Source organism: Rattus norvegicus, chromosome 1, assembly GCF_021556685.1.
Source record: "Rattus norvegicus strain SHRSP/BbbUtx chromosome 1, alternate assembly SHRSP_T2T, whole genome shotgun sequence".
NCBI classification, from domain to species: domain Eukaryota; kingdom Metazoa; phylum Chordata; class Mammalia; order Rodentia; family Muridae; genus Rattus; species Rattus norvegicus.
Genome location: NC_141534.1, coordinates 198,462,387 through 198,477,134, shown reverse-complemented (window position 1 = coordinate 198,477,134; position 14,748 = coordinate 198,462,387). Strand labels below are relative to the sequence as shown.

The 14,748-nt window shown below is 47.3% G+C and overlaps 1 protein-coding gene across 1 annotated transcript in view; it reads right to left on the bottom strand.

The window, feature by feature from the left end:
- Htra1 (HtrA serine peptidase 1) overlaps positions 1 to 14,748 on the bottom strand; it is a 49,138-nt gene that overhangs the window by 13,225 nt on the left and 21,165 nt on the right. The window contains exons 2-3 of the mRNA NM_031721.1: positions 11,851 to 11,950; positions 11,283 to 11,487 (exon numbers count right to left, since the gene is read on the bottom strand). Coding sequence (NP_113909.1) covers positions 11,283 to 11,487; positions 11,851 to 11,950 — 305 coding nt within the window. The remainder of the gene's footprint in view (positions 1 to 11,282; positions 11,488 to 11,850; positions 11,951 to 14,748) is intronic.

The following is a 14,748-nucleotide window of genomic DNA, read 5'->3' as shown; positions in this document are numbered from 1 at the left end:
TGGGCCTCATGTTGGCTCAAGTTCTCATCAAAGACTAATGTTGCAGCCACTGGCTGCAACTCAATTGAGTGATTCAACATGCCTTCTGGAAACAGTTATGACAAACGCTCGTTTTCTTTAAAACTATGCAGTAGGGGGAAGTGTGTATCCCCCATGCCCAGAAAGAAGAAAGCAGAGGGACCTTGGGGAAGGGGACGTTACCATCCAAGAACTTGCCTAAAGCATAGGGGAGAGTGTGCTGGCATAGGACTGTGGGCTGTGGACCAGGTGAGCCTAAGCTTTTCTGAGGACCGGATATAGCATCTGCAGGGCAATGTGAAATAAAACATGGTCCCAGGTTCATAGGTTCTTTTCTTTTTGTACATACTCTTCCCACATCTTAATGGTCCGTATTTACTTTGGTCCTTGAAGAACAAAGAAATCCGCAGACTGGCAAGTGCAGACAGCCAATTGACCTCATAACCCAGTACTTTGCCACCTAGGTATATAATCTCCACACTGTACCAACTGGGGTAAGGAAGAAAAGCCTGGCACCTCTCCTTCCCAAGGTCCAACCCAGAGATGATGGACGACTTCAAGGGCTCTGGCATTACCATCCTATACGTATCTGTAGGACATATTGGGGACCTAGATCAAATTAGAAGCTTTCCCTTGCCTGGTGATCCATGGAACAAGCCTTTAGTCTGTCACTCCAAGCCCTGTGTAACTCCCTGCCCTAAGATCTGTGAAGTGTAACACTAACTCCAATCCCCATGTCTCCTTTGGGCATGGGATATCTTCCAGGCATGGGATATAGTTACAATCACCACACAGACAAAGGAAGAGGACAGGCAGGGTCAGAGGTCCCTGTAGCACAATACTGGGAAGACCAGGAGCTATCCTGAGGAGGAATGAGGAGAAAGAATCACCTGATCCAAGGCTCCAAGCCCACTGAGCACATACCATTGTCCCATTGAGAATCTAGGACAAGACACAAATTCCAAGATCAAATTGAAACAATGGCCTCAGAGAATAGGACCTCTCTGAGCCCAGGGGTTCACATGCACATAAAGTCATCTGCCAAGTGGACCAAGAGTGAGATGCTAGAATTTAGTTTATTGAAGTGATGGTCTTCCTCCTCCACTTTCACAATTTTTATAATTAACATGGGCTCATCTTTATGAGACTATCCTCACTTTAACTTTGTCCTATGTCTGTCAGAGGACCCTGAGGGACTCTCATCAGTCTGGGCCCAGGTAGCTTACCCAAGTCTAGATTTTTCCTATGCGACTCTTTTCTGCCAATTCCTACTTCAACCTTTCAACCCGAATTCAACAGCAGTAAGATGTGGATTCAGAAGAAACTGCTACAGAGCAGAACATGTCACCTTTACAAAAGGGCTCGACAAACTGCTCTCATATTTTTTCTTGACCAAAGAGGCCATGAATGATGGCACAGTCAGGTATAGAACTTTGACAGAGCCCAGGATGGCTGTGGTGAATGGAAAGATGTAACTAATAACCGAGAGGCTAGGGCAGGAAGGGCCTGCTCCATGGGTACTGACCACCAATGTATACAGGCTCATGAGATTCATTTTTTCCCCATTGGACATGCTATTGGTGTCTAGAGATGCCGGACACATGAGAAGCTGGTTAGAAGGGAGGTGGAAGAAGTGAGAGCAATGGAGGGAAACATGAGAAGGAGAAGGCAGGAGGCAAAAGAAGAGAAAGAATGTAAACTCTGAAGTGCAACCTCCTTCCTCCTCACTGTTTATGAACACATCATAATATTTAGTCTCCTGTGAGATATATCAAGAAATGTTTGCTATTTCAAATATCCTCTTGTTCTGTTTTTGACCACAAAATGTCAACAGCTCTATATGGGAGCCAACAGCCATACATATTCTGTGTCACCCACAGGAGAAGAAACAGGACATTGATTGAATCTTCTAGATGCATCAACCCATTTAACCACCAACCTCAGCATGGCTGCTACGGCAGTGTCCCGTCGTGAAGGATGCTCAATAAATATTTAGAAAAATCAATGAACAAGATAAAAAAAAATCCATTAGACCCTTAGCAAAGGAGTTGGGGTGGGGTGGGGCAATTCTCATATTAGCTAAGGCCTAGCATTTTGGCCATGGTAACAGACTTGAAATGCCTTGGTTTGCAATTATCTCTAAAGTGTCCTTGCTATGAGACTTCAGTGTTGTGTGTAACTCATGTCTTGTCAATTAGTGTGTTTAGTAGACCAATCGGTCCTCAATCCACCACAAGGCCTTACCTTTCCATTCCCACAGAGGTCTGGAGGATTCAGCAATGAGTTAGGGGAAACTGTGTTCTATGTCCAGATAATTAAGAACCCTTTTCATTTTGAGCCTCTCAGGAAATTAAGTGCCTTGAAGGCCTCGGAAGGTCCCAGAGGAGGAGCAGGCCAGCAAGGCGCCTAAACAATACAAAGAGATAGCAGCTAAGGAGAAACGCTGGCCTTGCATTTTAGAAGTTATCATAAACTTGCTGGAAAATGCCTGTTTGCACATAGTCCACGATACAGATCATCCAGGCTGGGGAGAAAGGGAGAAGTAAGAAGCTTCACCAATCATTTCCTACCTGTCCACATGGCTGGCTCAAGGCATCTCATCTCACCCAACTGTCCCTTCTGCAGATAAGCTTCTGAACACAGCATTTATGGAAGCCTTCCAGCCTCGGGCAGGTTCTTGCCCTTTTTCTCTTTGTCTCCTTTCCTCCATTTCACTTCTGTCCCCAACACTAATCTTCAGCTCCATAACTTGTGCCCACTATTGCTATGTGCAGACATGTGTAAGTGTATATGTGTATATGTGTATATGTGTGTATGTGTGTATGTGTATGTATGTGTGCATGTGTACATGTGTGAATGTGTGAATGTGTATATGTGTGTATGTGTGTGTGCATGTGTGCATATGTGTGTATGCATGTATGTATGTGTATATGCGTTTATGCGTATATGTGTTTATATGTATATGTGTATATGTGTATACGTAAAGTAGTTGGAGCTTTGCTCCATCTACTAAATGTGTGTATGTGTATGTATGTGTACGTATGTATATATGTAAAGTGGTTGGAGCTCGTTGAAACTTGCTCATCCACCGTGGATGTGCACACATACTTGATTTCCCTCACCCTTCCCAGCAGCCCCAGGGAGCGTCTTATCAGCCCCACAGAATCAAGCTTTGTCCCCTCAGAGGAAAGCCTGCTGAGTGACCAATCACCAACTCTGCACCCCACACCTCGGTTTACCCTGGATGTCTAAGCAGGCCTCACAATGTCTGGCCAAGACCGGTGTTCAATAGCACATATGACACAAGCCAATGAAAGGACTCAAAGTTGGATCGTAACCTGGAAAACGTCTTGTAATTCTAGTAAGTTCCTGTTTACCAACACCACAGAGAAGTGACAGGCTTAAGGCCTCTCTCTGCTCAGTCTGGCAAGACCAAAGCCTCGTTTTCACAGAGGCAAACACCTCCCAGAAAAAAGACAAATGAAGTCAGCATCACCATCCTCATTTCTGGTCCCTTGGTGCTTCACTGAGCTTTGAACTTTCTCGCACATTCCTCCCAGACACTTGCTGCTCCCTCAGAATAAGGATTCGTCACTGGTGCTGGTAAAATCTCACTATGAAGCATTGAAAACCAAATGTCTGGCTTGCCTCGCTGTATGGTCTCCAGGCCAAGTATGCAACTTCTTTGGTACAGAATGAAAGCGGTCATAGACTACGCAAATGAACAGGCATGGGTGTGATCTGATAAAACTGTTTACAAAAAAAGATGGGGGTCAGATACGAACCGGAGGCTACCGCTGGCCAATCTAGACTAACACAAGACATGCTTACAACAGTCAAATAACTTCCCATGATGTCTCCCCCAGATGAGAAGGACAGGAGAGACTCCCAGTGACCTGAGACTTGTTTTGCCTGAACCATCATATCCTCCTTCTGATTCCTTGCAAAGGGTGCCAAAGAAAAAAAAAGGCATGGCCATATTAAGAGAAAAATGGAGCCAAAGAATTTCCTCAACCATCAACGAAGTTCTTGAAATGGGGCCAGAGAACACACAGGGCTCCAGTTCTGAGTTTGGGGAAGTGAAATATTTTCACATGCCAAAATGACTACAGTCAGAACAAAGAGGAGCCAGGCAGCCATTCGCTTCTGGACCGAGGACTTGCACTGCAAAGTAAAAGCCACCTTCCACGTCCCTGTCTGCACTTCTTCCTTCCTGAAATATTGATGCTCACCTCCCTATAAAAAAAGGTAAAAATCAATCCAGTAATAGGAGCTTTGCACATCAACATGATCTGTAGCATCTCTGACAACTGCAGCAGAAGCCCTTCTAGTTCTCAGAGAGAAGACCACAAAAAGAGCAGCAAGAAGAACCCCAGAAAGGCATCCAAAATGGACATACACAAAAACCGGATGGGAAGGTTTGGGGCAGTTCGTGTCTACTCCAGGCTCCAGCCTGCTTCAGGGGAAGAGGAAAACGTCCAGAGGATGCACAGGCTTTGGTTATCTGATTTGCTTTTGGAGGAGCCCAGGGGCTTAGTCAGCATCCTCTGACAGTCAAGTGGCCTGAGGAGAACCCGAGTGAGTCATCCCCAGCGGCCGGCCACCAGAGGCTGACTCTCCACGTACAAGGCCAAATTATGGGAGGTTTAGATATGAAAGCCCCAGTCCCCACAACCCCCACCCCTAGGTGACCCTGCTCTGAACTCCACAGTGAAGCATCAGACTTCAGGCCCTCTCAGCAAGCTCAGCTGTAAGAGGACCCCTCGGTAAGCAAAACCAACGGTACCCAGAGGCAATGCCTCAGCCAATTCAAACAGGTCTGTGGGACTGGTGGGCTAAAGGTGGCCAGGCACCTACCTGCCATGGTAGGCCTAAGGGGAGAAAGAAAACCACCTCAAGCCTGGATACAGGCTGTGTCCAAATATTTACCTGGTTGTTGGTGTCAGGGAAAAGAACCCACAGGAAGTCTCCTTGCTTCCTCAGCACTCTGAGGTACCAAGACCACAGGCTCAGTGTAGCCCTGACTCGGGCTGTATCTGGCCAAAGCCAACAGTGGAAGACAAGAGGGCGCAGTCTGCCTGCTACACAGTCCTCTTCACCTGAAGCTGGTTCAAAGGAGCTAGGTACTAGCCATGTTTTCTCTCTCTCTCTCTCTCTCTCTCTCTCTCTCTCTCTCTCTCTCTCTCTCTCTCTCCATCACACTGGGGAGCTGTGGGTCTGGCTAACCTCTAAGCAGATGCTATTGTCTCCACCAGGGTTTTGATTGGTCGTGGTCTACACCATGACCAAAAAACAAGTTGGAGAAGAAAAGGTTTATTTGGCTTACACTTCCACTGTTCATCATCGAAGGAAGTCAGGACATAAACTCACTCAGGGGAGGAACCTGGATACAGGAGCTGATGCAGAGGCCATGGAGGGATGCCGCTTACTGGCTTAGTCCTCATGACTCCCACAGCCTGCTTTCTTATGGAACCCAGGCCCATCAGCTTGGGGATGGCCCCACCCACAATGGGCTGAGCCCTCCTCCATCAATATTAAGAAAATGCCTTATAGCTGGATCTTATGGAGATATTTTCTCAATTAAGATTCCCTCCTTCCAGATAATTCTAACTTGTATGTCAACTTGACCTAAGACTGGCCAGCCTGGCTTGTCCAGTACCCATGACCTGATCAGAAGGCCAAAAGAAATGCATCCTTTATACTCTAGCAGAAGAATGTGGAGTCTGAACAGAGATGAGGCACTGGGGAGATGGCTCGGTCAGTGAAGTGCTTGTCTCACAATCATGAGAGCCTAAGTTTGATTCTCTGAACCCATGAAAAGGCCAGGCACACCTGTGGTCCCAGCACTGGGGAGGCAGAGCTAAAGGGATCCTTGGAGCTTGCTGGCCAGCCAGTGTAAACATGTCAATAAGCTCCCGGTTTGGCAAGTGACCGTGTCTCAAAGAATAAGGTGGACAGCAGCTGTCACCTAAACAGAGAGAGACAGATGACAGAGAGGCAGACAGACAGACAGAGACAGAGAGACAGGGAGAGACAGATAGAGAAATCGGAATCAAGTGAGGCTGAGTTCAGGTTACATGCCTAAAATCCTAGGTATTTGAGAAGCTGAGAAGATTACTTGAGCCCAGCAGTTTTAGACTATTCTGAGCGGCATATTAACGTGCGCGCGCGCACACACACACACACACACACACACACACACACACACACACAAATAATGAAAAATTAAACAGCAACAAATTCCTATTTAAATGAGGAAGGAGGGCAAATACAGAATGTATGGCGTCTCCGGTCTTGTCCGTCTCCTGATGTGGGGCGGTTGAGGACTCATATGTGGGAAACTATTTTGTGCAGTGAGTCAGACACGGAATGTCCCTGGGGTCTAAAGCAGGATGTGACTGCATACCTGAAGGACAAGGGAAGGCCAGGAAGAAAGACCGCTCTAAGCCTCAGAGAGCTGTGCAGAGATGGTGAGGAGTAGGAGCGTGAGGGAAGGGGCTCCAGATCAAGTCAGGTGGTCCCAGGAAGGAGTTGTCAGGACACTCTGAAATAGGGCTCCTCAACCTTCCTAATGCTAAGACCCTGTGATACCGTCCCTCCTGTTGTGGTGACCCCCCCAACCATAGAGTTATTTCATTGCTACTCCATAACTGTAATTTTGCTACCGTTATGAATCCTAATGTAAATACCTGCTGTGCGACCCCCAAGGGGGTTGCAACCCATAGGTTGAGAATGGCTTCTCTGAAAGAGAGGATTTCCATAGCATAGGTGGGAAAGCATCTGGAGGAATCAGTACAACAGCTGGAAAAACAACCGCGTGACAACATTTCCCTTGTACTTTCTTAATACTTGCCCATATGCTGCCCATGCCTCTGTTCCAGACTAAAAGACACCTGATAGGTTGACGTTTTACATTTCCCTCCAGCTCTTGTGGCTCTATCCTCCTCTTAAACTACTGGAGGGGGAAGGGGGAGAACAAAAACTGCTTTTGGATGAAAGTTAAAAATATTCTGCATACATGGCCAGTGGCTCGTGTTAGACACATTTGGAAGTAGTTTGTATCCCAAGCTGAACTAGTTTGCCCTCAAAACTGCTTTCCATTAAAATGTTTACATGTGTGAGCCCCACCCCCCACCTCCAGACCAGCACTGATCCCATTGAGGACCCTTAGTTTCAGCTCTAGGACAGGAGCATTCCGTGAGGCTAGAGGGAAGACCCACAGGGGTCATCCTCTCTCGTCCAGGGGGTGGAACAGGAGTCAGGACCACGTAGGCTTCCCCGTGTAGGCCATTCCCACTGAGTTCTTCAGGGTCTCAAAATGCAACAGGCAGAGTGAGTGCACATGTGTCTGCTCAGCAGAGAGAAACAAAAGAGAGGCTTTTGGTCACCAGCCCAGAAAGCTCTCTGGCAACTGCAAGCCAAGCAGCTTCAAGCCCTTAGAGATGTGCGGCCTCTCTGTGAGAGGGAGGAAGTGAAGGAACTTGGGAAGGGCCTGCTCTGTGGTGCTAATTACAGAGGCCTTTACACACGTGTACTTTCCCGTGATGGTTTGCAATTTTAAGGGGCAGCATACACTCATCAGATTGGGCCTTATGGGTTGAGGCATAGGACCCCCTCCCATACACACATACACACACACACACATACACACACACACACACACACGCACACACACACACACACAAGCTGTACACTGGTGGGTCTCCCCAAAGAAAAGATGGCTGATGCTCTCAGGAAAGAAAAAAAAAGAGGAGGAGGGATAAAAATTGCACTTTCATTTCACGAAAAACAACAGTTTCAATGTGAGTCACAGACAACTCAAGCAATCTCATGCTGATAGGAAGACCAGCCTAGATGACCAACCGTTGAATTAGTCACTGGGCTTAAACTCCTGATCTTCCTGCCTTCACATCCCCCCCCTCCCTCAAATGCTAGGAGGGTAGGTATGCACCACCACACCCACACACAGTCTTCTCTGACCTTCTCTGACACGTTCCTTTTCTTGCTGCCCCTAAGATGACCCAGCACCAAGCAAGCAAGCACCTAGCCCATCACTGCCCACCACACACCTCACACCACACACCACACACCCTGATCACACCACGAACTACAGGGTAAATTCTGCTCGAACACCATTCACCTGGGTGGCCGGCCCATTCCTTCCAAGTCAAGCTTTATTACAAGCCAGACTCTCCCTACAACAACTCGCATCAGAACAGGGACAGAGAGAAAAGAGGGGCGGGGTCAGGCTAGTCATCAGAAATCAGGCTTCAATGTGGGTGTCTGCAATACAAAAGCCTTTCGTTTCCAATTCCATTTTCAAAAGCTACATCAGTCCGATTTACATTTCCAAACTTGGGGGGCAGGAGGATGTGTGCGGCACATGTCAAATAGCAGGCTTCTGGCTGAAGAGACTCTTAGGGCCCGCCTGCCTGAAACCCTTCACACAGATCCTCTGTTGAGCGCCTTCACATTTTGCCTGGATATACCAGAGGTGACATGGGGCTCCTCCCATCTCCACATTGGCTCGAAATCAGAAAAGAATATCCCCAGACTGGAAGCAATCACGTGGTATGCACCCACGCATTCCAAACATGAAATTACTTGAGGAGACAGCTCACGAACCACACAGGCCAGAGCTCTGCCTGCAGATGGCCAGGAGGCTCCCAGCGCTGGCTGCCTTCCAGGAACTGAGTCTGAAGGTCCTACCTGTGGTCACTGGCTGTGCTATTCTGGCCAACCTCCTTCCTTCCGGTGCTACCACCGGACTCTAGACACCTTGCTCGCAGCATTCCCAAATGGGGACACGCCAACCTTTCCATGGGCTATTTAAGGTCGTGCTAGTCCATCCCTGTGAAGGCCAGGCTCTGGGCCTGTGCAGTGGAGTTGGGTGCCTGGAATCTGCAGCCTGGCTCCCAGGAAGCTAGGGGTGAAAAGATGGAGAAGCGGTCTCTGAGCATTCTTTCTTCTCTTATAAAATGGGAATAACACAGCTATTCTGTGTATTAGAGAACGGTTAGATGTGAAGTCAGAGCCTGGACCAACTGTTTTGGTACCAATAAACACATTTAGAAAGATGAGCTGTTGGTAGAAATTTCACAGCAACTTAGCAGAAATAACACACATTTGTGATCACACTAAAGTCAGTCACCTACATGGGCCCAGAGCCTGTTCCTGCAAACTTCAGCCCCAGCCCTCACCACCCCAGCCTCTGAGAAGGTAAGGGAACAAGCTGGGTGTGAAAGGGGTTCTGAAAGGCTGCCTGGCGCTATAAAAGAAATAAAGGGACCCAGAGTCCTACTGCCCAACAGTACCCTGAGCTTTCATAGTAGGACTTCACACCTAGCTGACTTCATAGCTCAGTCAGATGAGAAGCAAGCTAGAGCTTCACAAGAAAATGCTACGCTTCATTACCCGCCCCACCCACGTCTTTTTCTGCACCAACCACAAAATTCCCACTGACCCTTCTACCTTCTTTCTGAAGGAATTTCCAATGGCAGGAAGAAAACAGAAACTCCAATCTCACCAGAAGTGCAAACAGACATCACATCACCATGAGGAGGACTAGGAATTTTTGCTGGTGATCCAGTAAGAACTGTATTCAGTTTCGGGCATGAAGGCCTCGCTAAACAAGTGTGGGAGGTGTGGCAGAGTGCTTGGCTAGCTCTCACAAAGCCCTGGTTTGGTCCACAATACTGTGTGAGCCCGGCTTGGTCCTACATGCCCATAATCCTCACATACACAAGATAGAGGCAAGGGAGTCAAAGGTTCAAAGCTATCCACAGATTATAAATGAAGGCAACCTGTGCTACTCGAGACCTAAAAATAAAAATAAAGGCTCTGCTGAGCAAAAAGTAACCATAAACAGAATATTAAATTAAAATTATTTTCTTTCTTTTCTTTTAATAAATTTTTTTGTTGGGTGTGGTAGCACTTGGGAGGCAAAGCCAGGAGGACCTCTGTGAGGTCAAGGCCAGCCTGGTCTATAAAGTGAGTTCTAAGACAGCTAGAACTTGAGACCTTGTCTCACAATCTCCAAAAAGTAAATAAAATAATAAAATTCAGATAGGACTAGAAGTAGTTACCCCAATAACCCACAAAGCAATTCCATACAAGCATTTTTCAAATGGAGCTCACTCTCACTGTGACTTAGTTTTGTACTGGCCCTGATTCTAAGTTCCCCACCATGGAAGGCTATAATTTGGGTAGATAGAGCACGGCAGCCCTTTTAAGGGGACTATGACCATGACATCATACTAAGGATTCTAAGGGACTCAAGGAAGAGGTGTTAATTTCGTCTTAAGGTTCCCAAAACCTTGAGTATAAAAAGCTTAATGAGCTGGAGAGATGGCTCAGTGGTTAAGAGCACTGACTGCGGGCTGGGGATTTAGCTCAGTGGTAGAGCGCTTACCTAGGAAGCGCAAGGCCCTGGGTTCGGTCCCCAGCTCCAAAAAAAAAAAAAAAAAAAAATTAAAAAAAAAAAGAGCACTGACTGCTCTTCCACAGGTCAGGAGTTCAAAGTCCAGCAATCACATGGTGGCTCACAACCATCTGTAATGGGACACAATACCTTCTTCTGGTGTGTCTGAAGATAGCTACATTGTACTCATATATATATATGTGTACTCATATATATATATGAGTATACATACATACATACATACATACATACATACATACATACATTAACAAGGAGCTGGAGAAATGACTCGGTAGTTAAGAGGACATACTAGTTTTGCAGAGACTCAGTGTCCAGTGGTTTATAACCCTGTAACCCCAGCCAAGGGTATCCAACATCTCTGTGTACACACCCACTTACAAACACAACATACAATTAAAAATAATTTTTAAAAAATTTAAAGCCCATTCTTTAGCCACAGAGACTCCAGGTTCACCTCAGTGGAAAGAAACATAACTTTGTAATACATGTTTCATCTCAAGGACCAGAGTTTCCATTCTCACCAGCTACCCAGTAACTTCTTTGTAGCTTGTTGCTTTATAAAGATAAAATGCTACTTTAAAAACCTCTGATCTGAGAGTGAGTTTCTTCCAAGGGCTTCTCTCCTCCCGGCTCCCTCCTCCTTCCTCCCTCCTCCTTTTCTCAGGTCTCTCTTTGATGAGACCTGTCTGGTCCTGCAGCTTCTGTGTTGTTGCTGAACGTTCTCCGAGTACCAGGGAGCTGATGTCCTCACCATCTCCACCTCACCTTCTGAGAGCTGGGTGCTGCAGGCCCAGAAGGCACTTGGGCCTCAGAAGCATCTCACCTGGTGGTCAATCTTGATAAGCGCAATGTCGGCCTTTTCATCCACATCCTTGATTTTGGCTTCATAAGTCGCTCCATTCTTCAGCTCAACCTTGACCCGGTTTTTGTTGGTCACCACGTGAGCATTTGTCACAATCAGTCCATCCTCCGACACAATGAATCCTGACCCACTCGCCACTGGCACCTCCCTCTTCGAGAAAGGAAGCCTGGAACAGACATTGGTTGAGCTTGACCAAGCCTCATTTGCACACACAAGTGAATGACCCCGCAAGCGCAGCTCGCACACATCTAGCGAGCGTTTGATGTCTTAAAAATAACACCGAGCTACTTTTTGGAATGCACCAAAAATATTTCCACTTAGGAAATATTCCCTAGGAATCACTTCAGAGCTAGAAGTTATTAAAACGCTTAAAGGGCCAAGAGTGTCGGTCTAAATAGAGGACTTTTCCTAAGGCAGAGAACTTGAGTGTAGTACAGGAGTCTGCCCGGTGACATTCCTGACACTTTAATGTGCTTCAAAAGCAGCTCTGGTGCCATTTATTACTGAGGGGAAAGGAAGGCCTCTTTACTTGCGATAAAGTTCAATGTGAACCACAGCAGGGGCGATCTTCTCCACCACATCAGCGATAAAGTTGTACTTATGACGCAAACTGTTGGGATCTTCCTGCCCTGGGGACAAAGGCAATGAGACAGTTTAGTGCTACTGAGCCTGTGCAGGGGGCCTGCAACAAGGTATAGGATAGAGGGAGCCAAAAACACATTACATATATGTGTGCCCACTCAAACACACAAACTCATACACATACATGCACTTACATACACATGTGTATACTCACATGTATAGAACATACATAAACATAGGAACACATATGCACATCTATGTAATCGTGCATAACAAGTATATGCACACACACATACACACACACACACACACACACACACACACACACACGCTTCTCTGTGGAAGAGAAACAATCACTCCCTAGGCTCTGTGCTATGAGTAAGAACTGGGACCTTTCCAGTCCTCTTGTGACCCATCACAGCTGCATGTCCCCAGGCTCCCCCAAAAAGTTCCAGGGTATCTGTGGGTTCCATCAGGGTCTGCAGTGCTCCAAGTGGACGTAACTGGGCACAGGGACCAGCTTCCTATGCAGGAAGGAAGGGAGCCTCCATCCGCCTAGTTCCCCACCCTGAATTGCTTGATACAGCCATGAAATCTGATCCCATGGTGTGATGATGTTCTTGGGTTCAGGAAAAGAGCTGTTACTTTTAGGGAGACAAACTCGTGGCATAAATACCTTATTACATCTACTTATAAAGCCTTTAATTCTCTACTTTGTTGCAGACTTTGAAAATGAGCATTGTTACCATGTTATATTTGGGGAAACTGAGGGGAGGATTTCTCCATGTATACTAAGTGGTCTTAATAACAAATATAAATAACAGGAAAATCTGGGAACTGCCCCTAACTCTGTGGTCATCAAATGCACAGCTTTTCCACCTCTGTATCGGCATCACACAGAGCTTGTCCCTGCATCAATCACCTTCTGTTGCTGTGAAAAGACGCCATGACCAAGGCAACTTATAGAAGGAAACATTTAGGGAGATAAGAGTCTGTCGGGGGCAGGGGAGGGGGGAGGCAGAATCAGGAACTGAGAGCTCGAATCCTTAACCACAAGTGCGAACCAGTGAGAGTGAATTGGGAGTGGTGAGAAGCTTTTCATCTCAGAGCCTACCTACACCCAGTACCGTACTTCCTACAAGACTATACCACCGAAGTCTTCCCAAGCAGGGCCAGCAACTAGGAACCAAGTGCTAAGTACCACAGCATAAGGGGTGGGGGTTAGGGGGTCATTTAAACCACCACAGTTCTCCCAGGTTCTTAGGTAGTTGTGATTAATAGGCGTGTCCCCCTGGACACCCAAATAAAAGACGGAACGAACTATGGAGTGGAAATGTTCCTCCTAAACAGAGTCTGGCAAACATCACCAGAGACAGCTGTAAACAAGTGTCTCTGGGCTTCCTGGGACCAAGTGGACGTTTAACTCCAGCTGGCCAGCAACCAGAAGACACATGGTATTCCGAAACCACCAGCTGCCAGACTCCTGCCCTGAAGAATAATTAACTCACTTCTTCGGCTTCTGAATTAGGCTTAAGATGGTCTGCCCACACCGGGGTGAACATAAATATAGGATTTTCAGGTTCGAATGAGAAAGCAGGAATCTTTCTCAGACAGAGTAGGGAAAGTGGTTCCAATGTCTGTCCACCAGGAAAACTACAAGAAGGATCTGGCCTAGGCACATGAAGGCCTGAGGCCCCTCCTCAGAACACAGGTTAGTCTCCATTTCCTCACCAGCAAAATGGGGATGAGTTGTGTGTGTGTGTGGTCTGCTCCATATGGTTTGAGTCCCGACTGTAACTATCAGCATATCAGGAAGCATCAAAACAAAGTGTGGCTCTGGGAATGGGTACGGGGCTCTCCCATTGGCTAGTGGGGCAGAAGGAACAGAGAAGAGGACAGTGACAAGCTAGCTGCTGACTTCCGTTGCTGTCACCTGATAGATATCCACAGAAAAACCAAACACAGACAACTAAACCCAGGAATGCCCACTCCTCAAAGATGGCCAGACGTCAACCCAAAGAGAAGAGATGCGTGATTCCTGCCCCTGTAGTTTCACAGCACCTTTAGATGTAAAGGCAGAATGGTTGGGGGCCCATCCCTGTTTCATTTAACTGGAGGGAGTGACTATTAGAGCCTCCTTGTGTCTGCAGTCCCTGGTGGCCCTGCTTCTGACCTCCGTATAGAATGGTCAGCCCAAACAGAGACACTCACTCCATAGGTGAAGCCAGGCTGGCTCTGCCAAGCCCTGCTCTCCCAGGGAATGCAGAGAGATGGAGGGTGCTGCATCTAGAGCCCCCATCAAGGGAAGAACACCAAACACTAGCTCTGACCTCTGATGGTCACTGAGGGCTCGGGGCACCGCACCTACTACTGTGTGACCTCAGTCATACCCCAGACCCTACTCCTCTACGCCTAATCCCATGTCAGAAAAGAATGTGAGGATAAAGGCACAAAGCTCGGGCGCTTGCTTCACAGAATGAGAATGTAGCACTCACCCCCAGGAAGCGCCCGATGAAGCCACAGAGTATAGTAAGAATGAGATGGCTGGGCAGATGTGAGCACTTCCGACATCAATGAAACAACAGGGAGAGGAGGGAGGCAGAGGTCCAAGCTATGCAAACTCAAGTGGGTTCTGAAGCTTCCAACAGCATCGCTATGGCCACTCCTGCACTGGCTGATGGGTAGAGTCTAGGAGAAGAGGCTCATTTTTCTGATCACAACCTGAACCAGCTCACAGTCACCCCACGGCTTTGCAGAAGAAGCCAGAGGTTGAGTCAGCACCGATCTAACCACACTGCAACCCAGATGGGCACTCCACGGAGAGACCCACCCGAAGGCAAGCCCG